At 39.2% G+C, this 25,052-nt stretch overlaps 1 protein-coding gene across 1 annotated transcript in view; it reads right to left on the bottom strand.

Moving 5' to 3' along the window:
* Window positions 1-25,052, bottom strand: part of Atad5 (ATPase family AAA domain containing 5) — a 45,616-nt gene that overhangs the window by 17,047 nt on the left and 3,517 nt on the right. Inside the window, exons 2-14 of the mRNA XM_090350647.1 lie at window positions 21,848-23,703; window positions 19,326-19,422; window positions 17,768-17,920; window positions 17,082-17,199; window positions 15,972-16,053; window positions 12,352-12,536; window positions 9,609-9,763; window positions 5,791-5,950; window positions 4,203-4,391; window positions 3,451-3,547; window positions 1,688-1,776; window positions 1,319-1,458; window positions 823-973 (exon numbers count right to left, since the gene is read on the bottom strand). Coding sequence (XP_090206773.1) covers window positions 823-973; window positions 1,319-1,458; window positions 1,688-1,776; window positions 3,451-3,547; window positions 4,203-4,391; window positions 5,791-5,950; window positions 9,609-9,763; window positions 12,352-12,536; window positions 15,972-16,053; window positions 17,082-17,199; window positions 17,768-17,920; window positions 19,326-19,422; window positions 21,848-23,703 — 3,472 coding nt within the window. The remainder of the gene's footprint in view (window positions 1-822; window positions 974-1,318; window positions 1,459-1,687; window positions 1,777-3,450; window positions 3,548-4,202; window positions 4,392-5,790; window positions 5,951-9,608; window positions 9,764-12,351; window positions 12,537-15,971; window positions 16,054-17,081; window positions 17,200-17,767; window positions 17,921-19,325; window positions 19,423-21,847; window positions 23,704-25,052) is intronic.

The raw sequence follows: 25,052 nt of genomic DNA, 5'->3' as shown, positions 1-25,052 counted from the left end.
TGAGCAAAAGCGTAACAAAGAATAAACATAAACTATTAAAATACATGAAATAAATATAAATCCATGAGCTTATAACACTAAGAATACAAACCTAGCTACAAACCTACAAACCAAAAAACTCATTGGTCAACATGAGAGGCTGCTAGGACACCTTTGGGCGCTGGTGGCTCACCTGTAATCAGGAGGCTCAGATCCGAAAATCACATTCAAAGCCAGGAAGTAAAGTCCACAAGATTCTTATTTCCAATTAACCTCTCAAAACCAGAAGTGAAAAACAACAACAACAAAAACCAGGCATGGCACAGTCACTCAAAGTGGTAGAGTGCTTGCCTTGAGCAAAAGAGCTAAAGGACAATACCCAGGCCCTGAGTTCAAGCCCATAGCTGACGCCATCCCGCCCAACCAAAAAAAAAAATCCCTAATGAGTCCATTAGACAAAGATCACTGTTGGTTGTGAAGTATCATTCATAATACAGTGACCTAGCAGGATGCACTGGCTCACACCTGTAATCCTAGCTACTCAGGAGGCAGAGAATCACAGTTCAAAGCCAGCCTGGGCAGTAAAGTCCATGAGACTCATCTCCAATTAACCACTAAATAACCAGAAGTGCTGTGGCTCAAGGGGTAGTATGGTAACCTTGACCTGAAGAGCTCAGGGACAGGGCCCAGGCCCAGAGTTCAAGCCCCACAACCAAAACAAAAACAAAACAGTGACTGGGGAGACTTTATAAGCAATGGCTTGGGCTAGTGGACAAGAGAATGGTCCAAGCGGTATGGTAGTGCCCTGAGTGTGTGGCTCAGAATTCAATGTCCAGTACTTACTTGGTGACTTGCCAGTATGGTAGCTATTAAAAAAACAGGGCTTCTGTGAATTTACACCTTGCTTGTCTACTTGATGGGACTGAGTAGCTTCTTTCAACTGAGACAGAATTTGTCTACCACTGCGCTGCGAGGAGGCATTCACTTCAAATATCTAAAGAAGAATAGAGGCAAAATAGTCAGGATGGCTTATGGTTCCCTTTTTTTTTCTCAGACAAGAGTTTTGCCGTGTAGCACAGGCTCACCTCAAACATGAGATCTCCTACCTCAAATTCTTGAGTGCTGAGATTTTAACCATGTTCTACTACAAATACTGAGCTTACGTTCAAGAGTAATCATCAACGAGAACGCCAGTAGGGATGACATTGATCAAGATGCATTATACTCATCATCTGACTTGTTTAATTGAAACCCCTTGGTGCAACTATGGTGCAACTACATAAAACTTTAACAGAAGAGTAATATTACATTAGCATTTTTCCATTGTGGCTTTACTAACCTTAAATCCAAGTTCCTGAGCACAAGCATACACTGCAGCAGTTTTCCCCACACCTGTTGGTCCTGTTATAAGAACAGTATTGCAAAGATGGCTCTCTTCGTCATCTGAACTGCTGTCAAAATCTATCCTATCCGAAAAATCTGAAAAATTGATCAAATGCATAGAAAATGATTAGTTGCTTAGGGAAGTCATTCTACCTCATAAAACTCAGGTATCAAATCTCACAATTTATTTTTATTTTTCCAAAGAATGATAAGAAACTAATTTACAAAAAGTAGAAAATCAAGGATAAAATGCCAACCTAGAAATTTTAGAAAAATCTGACCTAATGTGACTCTATAAAAGTTCAGTGAAATGTATAAAGATGACTCATGATACCTTCCAGCTTCTCTTCTCGGTTTCCCTTCAAATTCTGTCTTTCTTCCAATTCGGCTCTCCTTTTCCAGTCCTTCAACCAACTGCCATACAGACATCATTTATTTTATGTTAAAAGGATTGCTGAGGAAGTTATGTCCTATTACTCCATAATGCTTATAAATCAACTAAACAGTAAAATATTTTTACATGGACATGAATGTTTTAAAATGAACTACTTTTAAATAGACAAGACTATAAACTATTCAGTATATCATTGGATATATTATGCTCTATAAGAAAAAGTTGGGAAGGGGTGGGAAGAGGGAAATGGAGACAAAAACATGAGAAGGGGTATCAATGTGTGAGAAGTAATGCACCTACTATCTGGTGAATATAACTATACATTACAATTAAAAAAAAAAAAAGCTGGGAGCCAGTGTTCACTCCCATCTACTCAGGAAGCTGAGATCTGAGGACCAAGATTCCAAAGCCAGCCTAGGTAGGAAAGTCAGTGAAAAGCCAGGTATGGCGCACATCTGTAACCCTAGGTGAGATCTGAGGATGGTGGTTCAAAGCCAGCCCAAGCACTAAAGACCGTGAGATTCTTATCCCCAATTAATCACTAGAATGGTAGCCTTAAGCTGAAGAGCTCAGGGACAACGCCCAGGCCCAGATTTCAAGCCCCATGACCCACACACAAAAAAAAAAGTCAGTGAAAGACTTATCTTTACCACCAGCCAAATGGAGCTGTGGTAGAGCACCAGCTGAGAGAAAAAAAACTAAGGAACAGTACCTAGGCTCTGAATTCAAGCCACAGTACTGACAGCAAAAAGAAAAGAGGGCCCAGGAATGTGACCTAGTGGTAGACTGCTAGCCTTCAAGTACAGAACCCAGACCCTGAGCTCAGTCCCCAGAACTGGCAAAAACAGATCAAAACAAACAGACAGAAGAAGAGGAGGAGGAGGAGGAGGACGAGGACGAGGATGAGGAGGAGCAGGAGGAGGAGGAGGAAAAAAAAGCCAGGCGCCAGTGCCTCACATCTGTAATCCTAGCTTTGCAGGAAGCTGAGATCTGAGGATTGAGGTTCAAAGCCACCAAGGGCAGGAAAGTCTGTGGAATTCATATCCAACTAACCACCAGAAAACCAGAAGTGGCTCAAGTAGTAGAGCACTAGCCTTGAGCTAAAGAGCTCAGAGATAGGGTCCAGGCCCAGAGTTCAACCCCAGAACTGGCAAAAAAAAAAGAAAAAGAAAAAGCATATACAGACAATTTTTCTTGGAAAGGTATATAAATCTCAACTGAACCTCTAGAGAGTAGAAATGTAGGAAAAGAGAGAGACTAATAGAGGGCTGAGTCTAATCAAGATACACTGCATGTATATATGGACATGTCCGAATTAAACTCTCATTAATACCAATTCAAAAGTGGGGAGGGGAAAAGCCAAGAAAGTGGTCTAGCAGTAGAGGGTTCGCCTAGCATGAAGGAAACCCTGGTTTCGATTCCTCCATACCACGTATACAGAAAATGCTGGAAGTGGTGCTGTGGCTCAAGTGGCAGAGTGCTAGCCTTGAGAAGCCCAATGACAGTGCTCAGGCCCAGAGTTCAAAACCCAGGACTGGCAAAAAAAAAAAAAAAATGGATAGCGGAAAAGAATGGAAATATAATGTCATTCAACAACAAAAGAAATACGTTAAAATTACATTTACAGATTTTCCCATGAAGAATATCATTTTATAATTAACAAATTCTAAATTTATTTCCTAAATTTTACTAACCTATGTAATTTTTTTATAGCTAAGTCATTGCCTATGAGTTCATTGGCATTCTGAGGTTGATATTTTTCTGTCCAGAGCATATCTTCAGTTCCAGAATCTAAAGAAAAAAAAAAAAAGTAAAAAATTAAGATACTTTTCTTTCTTGAAGTATGTTTGTAAATTATACTAACCATTGAAACAGTAAGTATTTGTAGAATTATTTGTTTATAAAAGGCTGTTTTGCTTTTTTTTTTTTTTTTTTGCCAGTCCTGGGCTTCAGCTCAGGGCCTGAGCACTGTCCTTGGACGTTCTCAAGGCTAGAGCTCTACCACTTGAGGCTCAGCACCACTTCCGGCTTTTTTTTTTTCTATGTATGTGGTACCAAGGAATCGAACCCGGGTCTTCATGCATGCTAGGCAAGCACTTTAACCACTAGGCCAAACTCCCGGCCCTGTTTTCCTTTTTATATATTGGGAGCTCATGCTTCTAATCCTAACTACTCAGGAGTAGCAAAATCACAGTATGAACAAAAAGTCTCTGAGACTGCATCTCATATAAACCAGCAAAAAGGCAGTCTGGAAGTGGAGAAACGGAGAAAACAAGAGTTCAAGTACAAGAGTTTTGAAACCCGAGTTTACCAGAATGGAGGATGTTTCTGCTGTAGGCCTGCTATCACCAATTATTAGAGCATCATTATCTCCTACTTCTTTTGCCTTCACTTTACATATGCTCAAGGCAGTTTGTTTTCTTTTGCAATGTTTTAGAAAATATACCTTTAGAAGAATTTGGCTTTATCTCAGAAACGATGTTTCTTTTGTCCAGTTCTTCTGACTTCACATTTATCTTTTCTGGACCTACTGAATACTCATTTGGTTTTTTCCTTTTTGACTTCTGATTTCCTGTTTCCACTCGTTTCCTTTTGGTTTCTTTTTGACTGACATCAGGCTTAAATTGTGGACTTTCTATTTGGAAGTTATAGAAATACATACGCTTACTAATTTATCAAAGCAATCTTTCATATTCAGTAATCTTTACATTACTTCCAAAAATTCCAGTCTCAAGACATTAAGATAAAAAGAATAAAATACAACATACTGAAAGTAAGCTGGAGGTCTTATTACTTAGAATACCTTTTATATAAGCTATGTAAGTAAAAATTGCCTCGTCTAAGGCTTTCCTTAAGTGATACATATTTCACAGTAACTGAGGCTATCTTTGGATTGACCCTTCTTGAAGGTGACAGTGCTGACATTCCATTATTTTTTTTCCCCCAGTCTTGGGCTTGAGCTCAGGGCCTGAGCACTATCCTTGGACTTTCTCAAGGCTAGAGATCTACCACTTGAGCCTCAGCATCACTTCCAGCTTTTTTCTATGTATGTGGCTCTGAGGAATTGAATCTGGGTCTTTGTGCATGCTAGGCAAGTACTCTACCACTAGGCCAAACTCCTGGCCCTGACATTTCATTATAAGAGACACTTTCCTTCAGTTAAATAATATCAAATGTAAGTAAAATTTTATCTATGTAGATCACTTTTATATGTATGCCAGTATTGGGGTTGAACTCAGAGCCTTGCGCTTCTGCTTAGCTTTTTCACTTAAAACTGTCACTCTACCTCTTGAGCTCTATCTCCACTTTTGGACTTTTTTGGTTAATTTGAGGTAATTCTCTTGATTGGCTTGCCTGGGCAATGTTTCAGACCTTAGTCCTCAGATCTCAGTCTCCTCAATAGCTAGGATTACAGGTATAAGTCACCTATGTCTGGCTATCTGTGGACTACTTCTGAGTGAAAGGATAAGACAAAGGCTTCCTGTTTGTTTTCAGAGCTAAAGCATTTCCAGGCACCAGTGGCTCACACCTGTACTTAGGAGGCTGAGATCAGAAGATCACAGTTCAAAGCCAGCTCCACACACGCACGAAAGTCTATGAGACTCTTTTTTTATTTTTTTCCATGGGTCATGGGGCTTGAACTCTGGGCCTGGCACTGTCCCTGAGCATTTTGGCTCAAGGCTATGGCCCAACCCTTGAGCCACAGCCCCACTTCCAGTTTTCTGGTGGTTAATTCGAGATAAGAGTCTCATGGACTTTAGTGCCTGGGCTGGCTTTGCATTGGGATCCTCAGATCTCAGCCTCCTGAGTAGCTAGGATTACAGGCGTAAGCCACCGTGCGGCTCCATAAGACTCTTTATCTCTAATTAACCTCCAGAAAACTGGAAGTGGTGCTTGGGATCATCGTGGTAGAATATTAGCCTTGAGCTGAAGAGCTCAGCGGGACAGGGTCCAGGCCCCAGAGTTAAGCCCCATGACCAAAAAAAAAACCAAACCCTGAAGTATTAACATAGATGGTAAAGATGATCACTAACCTTGATTGCCAGGGCCTTCAGAGAGCACCTGGTGCTCAATTTGTTTTTGTAGAAGCATGGGAAAATATTTTCCCAAAGCAAAGTTAGGATTGGACCACCTAATTTCCTCCAGCAAAAGATCTCTTACATCTTTAGTAAAATCCTTCCTTGTCCTTGTAACCTGTAATGAAGAATAAGATGAACAATAACAGATCTATCCATCTATTTAATAGTCACAAACCTGCCAATCACTCTGTCTACAAGATTCATTATCATTGCAAGATTAGTTGTAGTCACTAAACACAACACTGCACTGACACAGCACTTGAAGAACTTATTTATATTTTACTTTCTCTCTTGAATTACACTTTATACCTTTATTAAACTATAATGCTGATTTACAAAGTATCCAGTGTGCTATATAATATCTAATATTTTTCTCAAGACTGGTAATAAGGTTTTTTGTTTTTTGTTGTTGTTATGTTGCTATGTAGTTCAGAGGCTGGCTTTTCCTGTGTTGGCCAGTCAAATGCTGGGAAGCACGCACAATAACATCTAGCTCTATAATTCATTTTTCTATTTTTTACTTTCTGTGCTAGTCCTGGGGCTTGAACTCAGAGCCTGGACACTGTCCCTGAGCTTTTTTTGCTAAAGGTTAGCACTCTACTACTTGAGCCACACCTCCACTTCTAGCTTTTCTGGCAGTTAATTGGAGGTAAAAGCCTGCCAGGGCTGGCTTTGAATCATGATCCTCAGATCTCAGCCTCCTGAGTGCGTAGGATCACAGGCATAAACCACCAAGGCTTGGCTCTATTATTAATTTTTTAAACTCTGTTGACTATTTAAAAGATGTGTACTGTATTTGTGCTACTCTCACCAAAGGACAGGTCAACTCAACAAAAGTTAAGCAAAGACATGGGGCCGGGAGTCTGGCCTAGTGGTTAAAGTGCTTGCCTAGCATGCGTGAAGACCCAGGTTCAATTCCTTGGTATCACATACATAGAAAAAAGCCAGAAGTGGTGCTGAGGCTCAAGTGGTAGAGCTCTAGTCCAAGGACAGTGCTCAGGCCCTGAGCTCAAGCCCAGGACTGGCAAAAAAAAAAAAAAAAAATTAAGCAAAGACACCATTGACTTAAATGACACCGTAGCCCAGCTGGGCTTAACAGATATACACAGAGTCTTCCATCCAATGGCAAAACTTTTTACATTTTTCTGAGCAGCACATGGAACACACTCCAAAATAGATCATATAATAGTTCATACAGAAAACTTAAGCAGATACAAGAGGACTGATATAATCCCATGCATTCTATCTGATCACAGTAGAGTCAAACTAGTTCTGAACAATGCAGTAAAAGTTAAAAAACATTCAAACACTTGGAAGCTGAACAACACGATTCTGAATAACTCATAGGTGACAGATCAGATCAAAGAAGAAATTCAAAACTTTCTCGAATGTAATGACAATCAAGAGACATCACAAAGGAACTTATGGGACACAGCAAAGGCAGTTTTAAGGGGCAAATTGATCGCACTAGGAGTGCATATTAACAAGACAGAAGAGCATGTAAATAACCTAAAAAAGAAATTGAAACACCTAGAGGAGCAAGAAAAAGTTAATTCTAAAACAACTAGAAGGACAGAAATAACAAAAATAAAATCAGAAATATCATAGATTAAAATAAGATCCACTATACACAAAATTAATAAATTAAAAAGTTGGTTCTTTGAAACAGTCAACAAAATAGACCCTTGGCAAGATTAATCAAAAAAAGAGAGGGGAGACTCAAATAAACAAGATTAGAGACCCTATGGGAACAATCACAACTGATATCCAAGAAATTCAGTTCATTATGAATAAGTACTACCAGGGCCTATATTCAAAGAAACAGGAAAATCTAATAGAAATGGATGATTTCTTAAATAAATATAGGTTGCCCACATTGAATCATGTTGAGTGAGACAAGTCAAGACCAAAGGAACAAAAGGCGCATGGTATCCTTAATATGTGGCTATCAGATCCAAACAGTGCAAGAGCGAGGACTCAATATTTGCATACCCAATGATATAGACGTGGTACGGGAAATATAAACACAACTACATAGACATAAAAACTTATGACTCTGTAGACATGTTTTATTACATAGATCATTATGTATCTATGCTATACAACCCTTAGCCTAATTTTGATTATGTTCTAAAAACTAAGTGCCTGTGATTGTATATATAGATTCCCTTCTTGAATACTTGTTTGTTAAATATGTCATTTGAAATATGATGCAAAAATCAATGTTAATAAATTCTTTAATAAAAAATATATAAAAACATGATTAAAAGCTTCCCCTCTCCTTTTTGGGGGGCATGAAGACTAAGATTATTTTCCTAAAAAAAGATGTGTGAATCTGAACTAAAGGGAAAAAATTATCTCAATGGGACTTGAGGTATGTGAGTTTTGAGACAGGATCTCACTATGTAAACAAGGCTAGCCTCGTACTGGAGGTTCTCCAGCCTTAGCCTTCATGAGTGCTGGGACTACAGGTGTACACCACCATCCTCAGCAGGGTGAACTGAATTTTAATAACTTTTTTTTTATTGTTGTTGTTCGTGGAGCTTGAACTCTGGGCTTGGGGGCTGTCGCAGAGCTCTTCAGTTCCAGGCTTCCGCCCTACCCCTGGAGCCACAGCACTACTTCTGCTTTTCTGGTGGTTAATTGGAGATAAGTCTCTTAGACTTTCATGTCCAGGCTGGCTTTGAACTGTGATCCTCAGATCTCAGCCTCCTGAGTAGCTAAGATTACAGGCATGAGCCACTGCGCTGGCTAATGATAACTTTTTGAAACAGATAAGTAAATTTTCCCATTGTGTGATGCTTTTTGAAAAAGTGTTTACTTTAGAGAATAAAAGTATGTCTAGAGAAAATATGCCCTTTACCCCCATTTTATTTTCCTAATAGTCATGGGACTTAAACTTGGGCATACTTATAATTCCTGAGCTTTTTTGCTCAAGACTAGAGCTCTACTTTTTGAGCCATAGGTCCACCTTTTTGATAAGATAAGATTCTCTTGGACTTTCCCACCTGGGCTGGCCTTCAATAGAGATCCTGAGATCTCAGCCTCCTGGATTACTAAGAATACAAGGATGAACAACCAATGCCCAGCTCTCAACTTATTTTTAAGGTTGATTGTCTTCACAGTTAATATTTCTCACATTTGATGTTTTCCGGTTTGAATTACATTATCTGTGTTACTGCTTTTTAATAACTTCAGAAGAGACTTTGTTTCTAATGTGTCAAATTAAGTGATGGAATGTTTTGTATGATTTGACCTTACTGACCATGTTTCATTTTAGCTATGTATCATGTCAACAGTGACACCATGTATTTATGACTTTTGAGCATCTTTGATGTGGTATTTTAAGTCTTTGTAGATCTATTGATGAATAAGATCTATATTCAAAATCCACACAGTGGAGCTGCAATAGGGGCCAAATGGATGGGCAAAGAATAGTAAGAATGGTTTTATTTAGCATGTTAGGTCCTAATTCTTGCTTTTTGTTTGTTTGTTTTGTTTTTGGCTAAAAGCCATATATGATATAACTTCTATACCAAAGAGATGTTTACTTCAGTATAAGACAAATATTTTTCTTGTATATTCTGAAAACTGTGATTTTTAAAAATGTATAAAAATAATTATCAAAAGCAAAAAAAAAAAAGATGTGTACTGTATTTGGATTTCTAAATATTAGACTCCAGGATTATAAGAGACAAAAGCAGACATCCAACATTTGCTCCTCCAAAAGATGTAAAAGAAACACCCTTCAATCAGAGCTTTCTAATACTTACCAAGACAGCAGAATTACTGTTCAGATTTGAATTCAATGTTGAAAATTCACCCAGAGCAATGACACATTTTGAAAGATCTATTACTTTAGTACTCAGTTCTCTAAATTGGGTTAATAGAGGACAAGAAGGTGTTTTCAAATGCCATAACCAATAACCTAAAGAAAAAAGAAAAGTATCATAATTATGAATATTTATGAGTACATAAATACATTAACTCAACAACAAGCAGGCAAACATAAAAACATTTGACAAGTGGCTGGGAATTTGGTAAACAATTTGAACAATTCAATTTCATACAATGAAATTGTGGAAGCAATCAGGGAAATGCCAACCAAAAAGAGCTCAGGTCCAGACGGTTTCACTGCGGAATTCTACAAGACGTTTAAAGATGAGGTAACACCTATACTCTTGAAACTCTTCCGAGAAATAAGAAGCAGAAGGAGCAATACCAAACTCATTTTATGAAGCTAATATTACTCTCATCCCCAAACCAGGGAAAGACCCAACAAAAAAAGAAAACTACAGACCTATCTCTCTAATGAACACAGATGCAAAACTCCTCAATAAAATACTAGCCAACAGAATCCAGAAACAAATTGTGGTTTATTGGTAGAGTATTTGCCTAGTATACATGAAGCCCTGGGTTCCATTCCTAAGTATCACATAAACAGAAAAAGCCAAAAGTGGTGCAGTGGCTCAAGTGGTAGAGTGCTAACCTTGAGCAAAAGAAGCTCAGGGACAGTGCCCAGGCCTGAGTTCAAGCCCCAAGACCGGCAAAACAAAAACAAAAACATTTGACAAACGGGAGCATGTATGTGAGCCTGTGGCCCTGGGTTTGATCTATAATACAATAAAAGGGGTTGAAGGAGCTGGGCACTGGTGGCTCATGCCTGTAATCCTAGCTACTTTCAGAGGGATCAGATCCAGCTGGGCACAGTGGCACACACTTGTAATCCTAGCTACTCAGGAGGTTGAGATCTGAGGATCACGGTTCAAAGCCAGCCTAGCACTAAAGAACTCGAGACTTTTCTTTTTTGTGGGTTGTGGCGCTGTCCCCCAGGGCTACCATATATACATACATATATATATATATATATATATATATATATATATATATGTAGTTCAGCAGATTTTCTGAAAATAGCAAGTACTCAATGTAAATGAGAATGGAAGAAAGGCAAAATAAGAGAGAGAACGGAAAGGAAGAACAAAGGCAGGAAGGAAAGAAGAAAATGCTATCTGAAACTGTACAGGTAAAATAACAAAATGTCTCATCAACTTAATAGTACCAGAAACAGGAATTATACCTTCAGCTACCAACAAAAAGCCAGATGTGGCTGGTGTTTGACACTCTAGGCGTGGGTGCTATCCCTGAGCTCTTCAGCTCAAGGCTAGTGGTTAATTGGAGATGAGGTTTTATTTGTTTTTTCTTTTTGCCAGTTCTGGGGCTTGATCTCAGGGTTTGAGCACTGTCCTTGGACTTTCTCAAGGCTAGAGCTCTACCACTTGAGCCTCAGCACCACATCCAGCTTTTTCTATGTATGTAGTTCTGAGGAATTGTTCCCAGGTCTTCACGCATGCTAGACAAGCACTCTACCACTAGGCCAAACTCCCAGCCCCAAGAGGCTCATGTTTTTTCATGCCCAGGCTGGCTTTGAACCGTGATCCTCAGATCTCAGCCTCCTGAGTAGCTAGGATTACAGGGGTGAGCCACCACGCCAGGCTTAACTTCCAGCTTTTTCTATGTATGTGGTACCGAGGAATCAGACCCAGGTCTTCGTGTATGCTAGGCAAGCACTTTACCACTCCTGGCCACACTCCCGGCCCCTCAAATTTTTTTGTCCTGAAACCATAATCTTACCAATTGGTCTTCAAGGTAACTAAAATGTCAAGCACAATCTACCCAAATCATCACAAGTCAAGATATAATAAGGACACATTCAGGTTCATTGTCGTATTGTTCATAATAGCTAAGATATGGAAACAGCCCTAATGCCCCACAATAGATTAATCGATCCCCCCCCCCCAAAAAAAAAACGGTAAGCTATATTCAATGGAATTTTACACAGCCATTAAAAATAATAAAAATAATGTCGTCTACAGGAAAATGGATAGAACTAGAACAAATCATGTTAAGTGAAGTAAGATAAGCTCAGAAAGACAAACAGCACATGTTTTCCCTTATATGCAGATATTAGATCTAAAATGCACTGAGATATGATACATTATACAGGATTCTAAATACACACAGTGAGACCAAAAGAGGATACTCTTAGGAGAGTATCATACACATAAAAAGCCAGAAGTGGGGCTGAGGCTCAAGGTAGGTTGAGATAGAGCTCTACCCTTTAGAAAGCTCAAGAACAGATCCCAGGCCCTGAGTTCAAGCCCCAGGACTGGCAAGAGAGAAAGGAAGGAAGGAAGGAAGGAAGGAAGGAAGGAAGGAAGGAAGGAAGGAAGGAAGGAAGGAAGGAAGGAAGGGGAAAGGAAAAAAGAAAAGAAAAAAAGAATTCTATGCAATTCAAGCTGCATTTTCTCTTCTGGAATGGGTCTCACTATTCACCCTGCTTAACCTTGAACAACAGAGCCTCCTTCCACCTTCCCAAGTGCTGGGGTTAGAGGTGTGCATCACTCTCAGTGGCCCTGGGTCTCATTCCCCCCACAAACCTCCATCATCTCTTTTTTTTTAACAGTCACATTTATGGTTTTTAACAACTGAAGTATTTGATCTTAATCAACTTACCATCATCTTTTTGCTGAACATGAACAACTTTCTGGAAACTGGCACTTGCTGCATTGTACACATCCAGGGCAGCAGCTTTCTTTGCAATTTGTCGTTTCAAAGAGTCTGGCAAACCACTCATGAGAAATTCACGCTTTGCTTTAAACTGTGTATCACAGTTCTGTGATTTTTCAGATGGATCTTGACTTTTAAGAAAATAATTTTTAAAAGAAAAACTAAGATTAATTCAACACTTAAAAAAATAAAGTATCTAGAAAATAAACTTTTATATTGAATTTAAAAATTAACCTAAGCTGTTAGCTGATGAAATTCTTTTTTACTTATCACAAAAGCAAAGGTATGGGCCGGGAGCCTGGCCTAGTAGTAGAGTGTTTCCCCAGCATGGATGAGGTCCTGGGTTTGATTCCTCGGTGCCACATACAAAGAGAAAGCTGGAAGTGGTACTATGGCTCAAGTGGTAGAGCACTAGCCTTGAAAAAAAGCCCAAAGAGAGTGCTCAGGCCCTGAGTTCAGGCCTACGACTAGCAAAAACAAAATAGAAACAAAACAAAACAAAACCATCTAAACCAGGCATGGTAGCTTAGGCCTATAATCCTAGTTTCTCAGGAGGCTGAGATCTAAGGATTGTGGTTCAAAGCCAGCTTCAAGCCCTAGGATGAGCAAAAACAACAACAACAAAAAAAAAGATAGAACTTGTCTAGATTAATCTATAAGCTTAATCTCTAATGCCACAAAAGTTAAGCCAATAACTCACAATGTAATACCACTATAAAACCATGACAATGTACAAAATTTAAGATTGTGACAATGTTAAGTGCTGGTACATGCAATGTATTCCCATATATTGCTAGTAGAAATGCAAAATGAAACAATCACTTCACAAGACAGTGTGACAACTTAAAATGCAAATCTGCACCTCTCAATGACAGAGCAGTCCCACTTCCAAGTATTTACCCCAAGAGAGATCAGACTTATATAGGGAGTGACAGATTGTCCAGGACTGACATGTTAAGGCCCTGAGTTCAAGCCAATATCACATACACACACAAAAAAACTTTGTTCATCTGTGTACAAGAATGTTCCTAATGGGCTGGGAGCATAGCCTAGTGGTACAATGCTCATCTAGCATATACAAAGCCCTGGGTTGGATTCCTCAATACCACATACACAGAAAAGGCTGGAAGTGGTGATGTGGTGCAAATGGTAAAGTGCTAGTCTTGAGCACAGCGAGACTCGGGACAGGGCCCAGGCCCTAAATTCAAGCCCCAGTACTGGAATTAAAAAAGAGCCTGAAGACTGGGAGGTTAGCCTAGTGGTAGAGTGTTCGCCTAGCATGCACAAAGACCCAGGTTTGATTTCTTGGTACCACATACATAGAAAAAGTTGGAAATGGTGCTGTGGCTCAAGTGGTAGAGCTTTAGCCTTGAGGAAAGCCCAAGGACAGTGCTCAGGCCCTGAGTTCAAGCCCCAAAACTGGACAACATATATATATTCAAAGAGCCTGAGCTGGGCACAGTGGCTGACACCTGTAATCCTAACTACTCAGGAGGCTGAGATGTGAGGCACTAAAGTCCATGAGACTCTTATCTCCAATTAACCATCAGAAAACCAGAAGTGGTGCTGTGGCTCAAGGGGCAGGGCAGTAACCTTGAGCTGAAGAGCTCAGGGACAGCACCCAGGCCCAGAGTTCAAGCCCCTATGACCAACCCCCGCCCCCCCCAAAAAAAAAGTCTGGCAAGGTGGTTCACATCTGTAATTCTAGCTACTGAGGAGGCTGAGATCTGAGAATCATGGTTCAAAGCTAGCCGGGGCACTAAAAAAGTCCGTGAGACTCTTAAGACTAACCACCAGAAAACAGGAAGTGGCACTGTGATCCAAGGGGTACGGCGGTAGCCTTGAGTTGAAGAGCTCAGGGACAGCATCCAGGCCCAGAGTTCAAGTCCCATGACCAACAAAAAACAAAAAGGTGTTGATAAGCCAGGCAAGAGGCAACAATGGTTCCTGCCTATAATCTTAAGTTACTTACAATGCTGAGATCTGAGGGTTGCAGGTCAAAGCCAGCCTAGGCAGAAAAGTCTATGAGACTCTTATCTCCAATAAACTACTCAGAAATAGTGAGAAGTGGATATGGCTCAAGTGGTAGAGTACTAGCCTTGAGTATAAAGAAGGTCCAGACAGTGCGTAAGCCCTGAGTTCAAGCCAAGGACCAGCAAAAAAAAAAAAAAAAAAAAAAAAAAGAAGAATGTTCATAGTGATCTTTTCACTTATTTTTGCTTTTTAATTTTTGTCTTTTTTTTTTTTTTTGCCAGTCCTGTGGTTGGAACTCAGGATTTGGGCATTTTATGTAAACTCTAATAGAACTGTGTACCTGATCTGGCAAATATCATGTAACCCTTCTACTAATTACAATAAAAAAAAAATAAATTTAAAAAAAAAAAGAACTGTGTACCTGTCCTTAGCACAAAACCAATTTTTCATTTGTTGCCCTAATTACTGTTTAATTATAGACTTTCTGCCCTTGAGATGATAAGCATTGTAATGACAGGGAATGTGAGATAATATTATATCTTTGGTAACAAAACAAATACCTTGTATACAGTGGGTATATAAATACTTAATGGATGAGATTGGTAAATGAAGTTTTTTAATGTTGTTGCTTGTTTTGTTTTGTTTTGTTTCCTGTCCTGGGCTTGGGCTCAGGACCTGAGCACTGTTCTTGGGTTTTCTCAAAGCTAGTGTTCTACCACTTGAGCCACAGCACCACTTCTGGCTTTTTTCTATGTATGTGGTACCAAGGAATCAAACCCGGGTCTTCGTGCGTGCTAGGCAAGTACTCTACCACTAGGTCAAACTCTTGGCTCTTGGTAAATGAAGTTTTATATTTTTCATTTGGTTTTTCATTATTCTGTTATTTTAGGTAGAGATGACCCCAATGTAGTTACAAAAAAAGTCAAGACCTTCAGTAGCACTATCAAATTCTATTTCTGAAAATCAACTTGTTAAACCTTCAAATGCATTTCATATGCGTTCTTATCAGACCAAACAGATAAAGATGCCCCCCATATTATATATATATATACACGTATATACACACATACATACGTGTTTATATATAGATAAAAATGTATATTTATATAAATATGCATATATATGTGTATATATACACTTTTTCTTTTTTTGGCTAGTCCCGGGGCTTGGATTCGGGATCTGAACACTGTCCTTGGGCTTTCCTTAAGTCTAGCGCTGTACCACTTGATCCATAGCACCATTTCCAGATTTCTCTCTATATATAGTACCAAGAAATCGAACCCAGGGCTTCATGCATGCTAGGCAAGCACTCTATCACTAGGTCACACTCCTGGCCCATATTCCATGAGATATTTTGACACTTAAAATTTTATATTGGGGGATTGGAGTTTGGCCTAGTGGTAGAGTGCTTGCCTAGCATACACTAAGACCTGGGTTTGATTCCTTGGTACCACATATACAGAAAAGGCTGGAAATGGTGTTATGGCTCAAGTGGTAGAGCTCTAGCCTTGAGAAAGTCCAAGGACAGTGCTCAGGCCCTGAGTTCAAGCCCCAGGAGTAGCAAAAAAAAAAAAAAATTGTATTGGACCTACCTGTTCTCAACAAAATCAAGTACAGGATTGGCTGGTTTTTGAGGCTTTCTGGCAAGAAATAAAGGAGCAATTTTCATTTTTCCTTAGGGAAAAAAAAGCAATCAGGTTAGTATTAATTATCTTATATTTCATCTACTCTCAAAATTATGTCTTCTAAACTTTTTTTGTATATGCCAATCCTAAGATTTCAATTCAGAGCCTAGGAACTGTCCCTGAGCTTTTTTGGAAAGGTTAGTGTTTACTACTTGAGCCACAATTCTACTTCTGGCTCTTTTGATGACTAATTGGAGATATAGATTTTCACAAACTTTCCTGCCCAGGGTGGCTTCGAACATGGACCACCAGCACCCAGCTTCTTTTAGGACAAACTCTCGGCCCTTAGAAATTCATTTTTTAAACAAATCAGGAGGCTGAGATCTTAGGATTGTGGTTCAAAGCCAGACCAGGCACTAAAGTCTGTGAGACTCATCTCCAATTAATCACTAGAAAACTGGAAGTGGTGCTGTGGCTCAAGAGGTAGAGCAGTAACCTTGAGTGTGCCCAGGCCCGGAGTTCAAGCAAGCTGGAAGTGGTGCTGTGGCTCAAGCAGTGGAGTCCTATCCTTGAGAAAGCCTAAGGACAGTGTTCAGGTCCTGAGTTCAAAGACCCAGGAATGGCAAAAAAATAAATAAAATAAATTATAAAAAATACTCAGTTCATCAAAACTTTAGTCATTAAAGTGGAAATAATAAGCCAGATGTGGTGGCTCATGCCTATAATCCTAGCTACACAGGAGGCTGAGATCTGAGGATGGAAGTTCAAAGCCACCCTGGGCACTAAGTCCATCAGACTCTTATCTCCCTCCAATTAACCACTAGAAAACCGTTAAGTGGTGCTGTGGCTCAAGAGGGGTGGTAGCCTTGAGCTGAAGAATTCAGGGACAGAGCCTAGGCTCCAGAATTCATGCCCCACAACCAACAACGATAACAAAAATAATAATAATGGAAAAAAATAATAATGGAAATAATACAACCAAAATGTCATAAGACAAGAAATTAAATATCCATTTTGAGTGCACTCAGAATAATTTCCCCAAAACATTCTTGTATAAACAGTATTAAGTTTGATTACCAGGTATGTTTTTGGAAGGCTTTTTTCCTAGCACATCATTCAAACATTGTAGTTTCTTCAGATTTTTCTCTGGCTTTTTTAAACAAGTAGGACTTGAATCTATTAGTATTAGAGAGTCCTAAGACCAAAAAAAGAAAAAAAATTAATACAGAGATCCCGTTATCCAGAGAGGATATATTCCAGTAACCCCAACAAATGTCTCCCAGATAATTTCAAATACTGTATGTACTAGGCCTTTTCATATATATACTTACCTTACCACCCCTTATATCTGTAACTCTGCAGCTTGAGGTGTGACAGCAAAATTAGGATGAATATCTTTTTCCTTCTTACCATAATTCTTAGCAACTTCAACATATAACTTTTCTTCATTCCTTCCTAAGTCAGGAATTTTTGCTTTTTCATTGAAGTATTTACTTTATGAAAGTATTAACTTTATACATTCAAATAGTCAGCATTGCTCAGAGAAAAATAGAATAGCTAGTTCAGCTTATGAATACTCCTGAAGGGATTGAGAAAGGCTCAGACTATTCTGAGAGCAAAAGGGAGCCAAAAGCTTTTAAAACAAAACTGGAAGTAACATTTTCTTCCACCACCTGAAGGCTACCATACACTATGGCCTTGTAATTTTGTAATGGTTTCTTTTTCCCATCCCCCAAAACAAACCAGGAATTATTAATACTCACATCTGATTCTGGTGATTTCTCCTTTTGCAGATGTCGAGAGGAACGCCTTAAGGGTGTCACAATTTCTTCATTAGTCTTTGACCTACTGATATGTAAAGCTTTTGCCTTTTCAATCAATTGTTTTGCTTTTGATAAATTCGAAGTACTGCTTGCCTAGACAAAAATTTGAACTGTTAATCTAGTCTACAGCAAATATTTAATTATTATTATTATTATTTATTATTATTATTATTATTACTGGTTCTGGGGCATGAACTCTGGCCAGGGACCTATCCCTGAGTTCATTTTGCTCAAGGCTAGCACTCTACTATGTGAGCCATAGTACCACTACCACTGGCTTTTCCTGTGATTAACTGGAAATAAGATTCATAGACTTCTGCCTGGGCTGGTTTTGCACCAAGATCCTTGGACCTCAGCTTCCTGTGTAGCTAGAATTACAGGCATGAATCATCAGAACCCAGGTAATATTTCATATTTAATACAAAAATATAAAAATGGAAAAGGGCAGGGCCAGGAGTTTGGCTTAGGGGTAGAGTGCTTGTCTCGCATGCACAAAAACCCCGGGTTCGATTCCTCAGTACCACATACACAGAAAAAACTGGAAGTGGTGCTGAAGCTCAAGTGGTAGAGCTCTAGCCTTGAGAAAGTCCAAGGACAGTGCTCAGGCCCTGAGCTCAAGCCCAGGACTGGCAAAAAAAAAAAATAGAAAAGGGGCCAGGAATTCGGCCTAGTAGTAGAGAGTGCTTGCCTACCACGCACGAAGCACTGAGTTCAATTCCTTAGTACCACATACACATAAAAAGCCAGAAGTGGAACTGTGGCTCAAGTGGCAGAACAAAAGAAGCCTTGAGCAAAAGAAGCTCAGGGATAGTGCTAATGCCCTGAGTTCAAGTCCCAGGACTGGCAAACAATATATTTGCAGACACAACAAGAAATAATTATTATAATTATAATATTATTATTCTCTACTTGTTTTGTATTAGGTGAGGAAATAGAAAGATACCAGGCCACTGCAAATCAGGAAAATCAATTTTTTTTTGTCGGTTGTGGGACTTGAACTCTGGGCCTGGGTATTGTCCCTGAGCTCTTCAGCTCAAGGCTACCACCCGACCCTTTGAGCCACAGCGCTACTTCCAGGAAAATCAATTTTGCCAGATACCAAGCCTGCTGTCGTCACCTTGATCATGAATGGACTTTCACATCCAATGATCTGTGAGATCTGTGAGAAATAAACTTGTGATTTGAGCTACCTGGGCTGTAGTGATTTGGTGTAGCACCACAAACTCAGATAGGCAACCTTAAGAAAAAAGACTGTTAATGTAGTCATAAAAAAAAAAAACCTTCTCCAAGTAAATATCCTAATAGTTTACATCTCACAACAAAGTATCTTCATACCTTTATAAACTAGCTAGAAAAATGGGATGACAGTAAAAAATAGTACAGAGAAGTAGTTAACCAATTTATAAAATGTATATATATCTTTGACTTATTTTATAACAGGAGTTGGGTTGTTTAGGGAAACAAAGTATCATTCAGAGGATTCCAGCATTTTAATTACCTTTCTAGTCTGAGAAATAAAATCTTCATCAGTTGTTTCAAATTTCCTAGATTTTTTCTTAGATTTCCTGGGAGTACTAATTCTGATGAATTTCATTCTAAAAAAAGAGATGAGGTTACTTAGAAACATTTTCTTAATTGTAATGTTTTAGAATCTCAGACCGAAAAATGAACCAACTAAAAGGGCTGGGAATATGACTTAGTGGTAGAGTGCTTGCCTAGTATGCATGAAGCCTTGGTTCAATTCCCCAGTACCCCATAAGCAGAAAAAGATGGAAGTGGTGCTGTGGCTCAAGTGGTAGACTGCTAGCATTGAGCAAAAAGAAAAAAAAGGCTGTGACAGACAAAAAAAAAATTTATTTTATTTTTGCCAGTCCTAGGGCTTGAACTCAGGGCCTGGACTCTGTCCCTGAGCTTTTTCCTCAGGGCTGGTGCTCTACCACAGCACCCATAGTGCCACTTGCAGTTTTTTCTGAGATAAGAGTCTCATAGATGGGCCGGGAGTTTGGCCTAGTGGTTAAAGTGCTTGCCTAGCATGCATGAAGACCCGGGTTCGATTCCTCGGTACCACATATATAGAAAAAAGCCAGAAGTGGTGCTGAGGCTCAAGTGGTAGAGCTCTAGCCTTGAGAAAGTCCAAGGACAGTGCTCAGGCCCTGAGCTCAAGCCCAGGACTGGCAAAAAAAAAAAAGAGTCTCATAGACTTTCTTGCCTGGTCTGCCTTTGAACTGTGATCCTCAGATTTCAATCTCCTGAGTAGCTAGGATTACAAGACTACAGGCATGAGCCACCAGTGCCTGGCAACTTTCCTTAGAAATAATAAAACTTAGTTGGGTACTGGTAGCTCACACTTGTAATTCTAGCTACTGTCCTAGCCCAGATGGCTTTGAACCGTGATCTTCAGAACTCAGGCCACTGAATAGCTAGGATTATACGTATGAGCCAACAACACCTAACGAAATAAATCTTTCAATTAGTTTCCTAAAATATTTTTTGTTTAGTTTGGTATTGAAACTATAGGCGAACTCTGGCCTGAAAATCATTATCAGCCCTCAAATTCAAGATCCTCCTGTCCCAGTCTCCCGAGTGCTAAAATTACAGGTACAACCATATTGGGCCTTAGGATTATTCTTTTTTTTTTTTTTTTTTTTTTTTTTTTGCCAGTCCTGGGCTTGAGCTCAGGGCCTGAGCACCGTCCTTGGACTTTCTCAAGGCTAGAGCTCTACCACTTGAGCCTCAGCACCACTTCCGGCTTTTTTCTATGTATGTGGTACTGAGGAATCGAATCCGGGTCTTCATGCATGCTAGGCAAGCACTTTAACCACTAGGCCAAACTCTTGGCCCCATGGATTATTCTTATATTAGCCAGAATCACTATGTAAGTATACATTTCATCTTGTATTCAATTTACCCAAGAAATAACACTCTGATTTATTGACTATTTGTTAAATATGCAGAATTAATATTGGGTATTTCTTCAGGGATAACTGCGATAAATCAGAGTTTACAACTCATCTAAAATTTATCTAGAACTCTTTTGAAGTTATGACTGACTAAATTTACAAAACAAGAAGCAGTTTTAGGCCTGTGGATAACACCTATAACCCTAGCTAGTCAGGAGTCTGAGATCTGAGGATAGTGGTTCAAAGCCAGCCTGGGCAGGTAAGTCCCTATGAGACTCTTATCTCCAATTAACCAATTAAAAACCAGAAGTGGAGCTGTGTTAGAACATTAGCCTTGAACAAAAGTGGTCAAGGATAGTGCTCAGGTCCTGAATTTAGGCCCCACAGACCCACACACAAAAGAAGAAATTGTTGGGCCAGGAGTTTGGCCTAGTGGTAAAGTGCTTGTCTAGCATGCATGAAGACCTGGGTTCAATTTGTCAGTACCACATAAATAGAAAAAGCCAGGGGCCGGGAGTTTGGCCTAGTGGTAGAGTGCTCGCCTAGCATGCACAGAGGCCCGGGTTCGATTCCTTGGTACCATATACACAGAAAAAAGCCGGAAGTGGTGCTACAGCTCAAGTGGTAGAGCTCTATCCTTGAGAAAGTCCAAGGACAGTGCTCAGGCCCTGAGCTCAAGCCCAGGACCAGCAAAAAAAAAAAAAAATAGAAAAAGCCAGAAGTGGTGCTGTGGCTCAAGTGGTAGAGCACTAGCCTTGAGAAAACCCAAGGACAGTGATCAGGCCCTGAGTTCAAGCCCCAGGACTGGCAAAAGCGAAAGAAAGAAAGAAAGAAAGAAAGAAAGAAAGAAAGAAAGAAAGAAAGAAAGAAAGAAAGAAAGAAAGAAAGAAAGAAAGAAAGAAAAGAGGGAGGGAAGGAAGGAGGGAAGGAAGGAAGGAAAGAAGGAAGGAAGGGAAAGAAAGTTCTTGAAATCTTGTTCTTTTCCTTATTAAAATACCATTCCTTTTCTTATTAATCAGTTGTATTCTTGAAATCATATCCTTCAATGCTTGAAGTACTTTCTTTTCCAATTAGTAATGCTGTAGAATATCAGAACATTAGAACAAAAACAAAACCTTACCTGATAGGACTCTCTGAATCTGAGGATACTGTTAACAACTCCGCAGTGTATAGGCTATGCTTTTCTGATGGGCTGGATTTTTTTACTGGACTATTGTCTTGTATATCTTCGGAATCAGCCCTAAGGGTTACTGAAGTATGTACGTTTCTGCTTCTTAAAGATCTCCTGGTTGGTTTGTGTAGAGAAAGATTTGTCAGTCCATCTTCAGATTCAGCTTTAGAATGCATAACCTTGTCTTTAATTGGTGTGCTGGTTTTTCTTGGTGTTTGTTTACTCAGAGGAATCTTTAAAGGGTCATCACAAACAAGACTTTCACTATTAAAAAATGTACTGCTTTTGAAAACTTCTGATTTCTTTTGTCTTAAACTCATTTTATACTTATTTTGACTTTGTTTACTTTTTAAGGAAAAGGTTGTTTCTCTCACTTGAGTATTATGCTCTCGGTTTTCTGTAACACTGGTATCTAATGTTTTCTTACCCTTTTCCTTTAACTTTTTACTTTTCCCCTTAGAAAAATTTCCTTTCTTAATGTGTGACTGTGAACTATCATTATTTGAAGCCATTTGGCTACTAGAATTTTCCATGTTTGTTTTACTGTTCTCTCTTTCTTCCTCATTTGATTTTTCATTAAGGTCTTTCAGCTTATCAGAAGATTTTTTTATTCCATTTTTAAGTGTATCTGAGACTGGCTGCCTAAATGCTTTCATAAATTGCTGTCTCTCTTCCAGGCTGCACTTTGGTTTCACAGCTTCCAAACCTCCAGCCTCCAACACTGCTAACTCAAGTTCTTCCTCCTGTATCACGACATTAGATTTCCTTTTCTGAACTGTCTGTTCATTCTCAGGATCAGAAAAACTAGTCTCCATCTCAGACTGCTTTTGTTTCAAGAAGATTGCAGGTATCTTCCCTGTCTTTTTTGGGGGAGTGGGGTGAACCTGTGCAAGGACAGTAACTGTCTTAAAATGTACCTGCTGAGTTATTTCACAGTTTGCTAGTTCGCTTATATAATTATTTTTGGCCATTTCAACTGTGTCAGAAGAAACACAAATCGACATTGTAGAGTCTGGAATCTGTTGCCCTTGACTTTCCTTATGACTTTTTAAAAATTCCTCATATGAGACAGTTATTGTACTATCATTTAAATGGACCATTTCATGATCTCTAGCGTTAGCATAATTTGTAACGCTCTCAATTTCATGAGTTAGAGAAGGCATTATCTGTTTACCATCTTTACATTCTTTTAGTTCCTCTGCCAAGGGTAAGCTTTCAGATAGAACAATTACATCTCTGTGCTTCCTTTTTCTCAACCTTTTACAATCGTTTTTTGAGGTACTTTGTTTAGGATTTGCTTTCTTAAAACTCTTATTGGTGGTTATAGTATTTGATTGGTTTCTGCTATCTTGAATACTTTCTGCAACAATCTCTATCTGCTTCTTGTGAAGTGAAACAGAGGCATTTTTCTCCACAAAATCATTATTTAAACTATACTCATCCCTACTGTCATCACTACTAATTTCAACTGGAGATTCTGTTTCTGTTTTAATATTACTTAGTTGATGAGATAGATTAATCATCTTTCTTTTCTTTTTCAGCTCTGCATTTGAGAACATTTCCAAAGATGGCTTATAGTCATTGTTATTGTCAGTAGGCAATGGTGATGATGAGTTTATCTTGCAGTCATTTGCTGATTGTAACTTCTCATTCGTAGGTGAAGTCTTCCTAAAGTAATGCATAATATTACTGGATTTCGAAGGAGAGAAAACCTTGTCTCCAGTCTTTCCTACTGGTGATAAATATTTGGTAATCGTTTTGCAGGAAGATCTGTCATTGTCATCTTTCCTTCGCTTTTTGCAAGGCTAACAATTAAAAAAAACATTTATTTTAATAAATTAAATTATACACAAACATATATATAATATGAATCTAACATTTGGAATAAATAGAATTTTTTTTAAAAGCAAGAATACTATAGATAAAAAGCATGATATATCAGAAAGTGAACTTTCAGGCCAGGAGCATGGTCTAGTGCTAGCATGCTCCCCTAGCATTCACAAAGCTCTGGGTTCGAGTCCCCAAAACTACATACTCAGAAAAAGCCAGAAGTGGCACTGTGGCTCAAGTGGCAGAGTGCCGGCCTTGAGCAAAAAATGTCGACAGTCCCCAGGCCCCAAGTTCAAGCCCCAGGACAGAAAGAAAGAAAGAAAGTAAGCAAGCAAGCAACTCCCAAGTTACACATATATTCGACAAAATAAAAATGACTGACTTAATCTATTTTTAATTGCCTTTTAACTTTCATCTGTACAATACAGAAATTGTCTTATCACAAAGTTGATATAAAACAAAATAATCTGTAAAAGGCATTTAGCTTTACCATCCCACATAGAAACTATCATTATGAAATAGGCTCTCTCAAAAGTGTACCAATTAAGCTAAGCACAGTGGCTTACTCCTGTAATCCTAGCTACTCAGGAGGCTGAGACCTGAGGATGGAGGTTCAAAGACAGCCCAGGTACTCAAGAACATGTAACTCTTATCTTCAATTAATCACTAGAAAACAGGAAGTGGTGTTGTGGCTCAAGAGGTAGGGTGGGTAGCCTTGCTCTCAAGAGCTCAGGGCCAGCCCCCCAGGCCCAGAGTTCAAGCCCCATGTCTAGCATGCATGAAGGCCTGGGTTCGGTTCCTTGGTACCACATACATAGAACAAGCCAGAAGTGGCAATGTGGCTCAAGTGGTAGACTGCTAGCCTTGAGAAAGCTCAAGGACAGTGCCTAGGCCCTGAGTTCAAGCCCAGGACTGGCAAAAAAAAAAAAAAAGTGCACCAACCCACTATGCAGAACATGTGATATAATCCTAACCTTCAAAACTCTAATACATTGCTCAATTTCAGACCTAAGACAATTGGGGCTAATTGATACCTACATATATTTGGTATTATATGACCCAAAAAACATGCCAAATTATTTTCAATTCTTTTCATGCTATCATAACACTAATCTATGTATTCTTAGCATTTTTGTTCTGTCAATTTAACTAAATAATTTTGTTGTCAGTCCTGGGACTTAAACTCAGGGGTTGGGCATTGTTTCTGAGCTTCTTTTGCTCAAGCCTAACACTCTACCACTTGAGACACAGTGCCACTTCTGGCCTTTCTGTTTATATGGTACTGAAGAACTGAATCTAGGGTTTCATGCATGCATGCTAGGCA

This window comes from Megascapheus bottae, chromosome 17, assembly GCF_031878675.1.
Source record: "Megascapheus bottae isolate mThoBot1 chromosome 17, mThoBot2.hap1, whole genome shotgun sequence".
Lineage (NCBI taxonomy): Eukaryota > Metazoa > Chordata > Mammalia > Rodentia > Geomyidae > Megascapheus > Megascapheus bottae.
The sequence above is the reverse complement of the archived record's forward strand: the minus strand, read 5'-3'. Positions and strand labels throughout refer to the sequence as shown.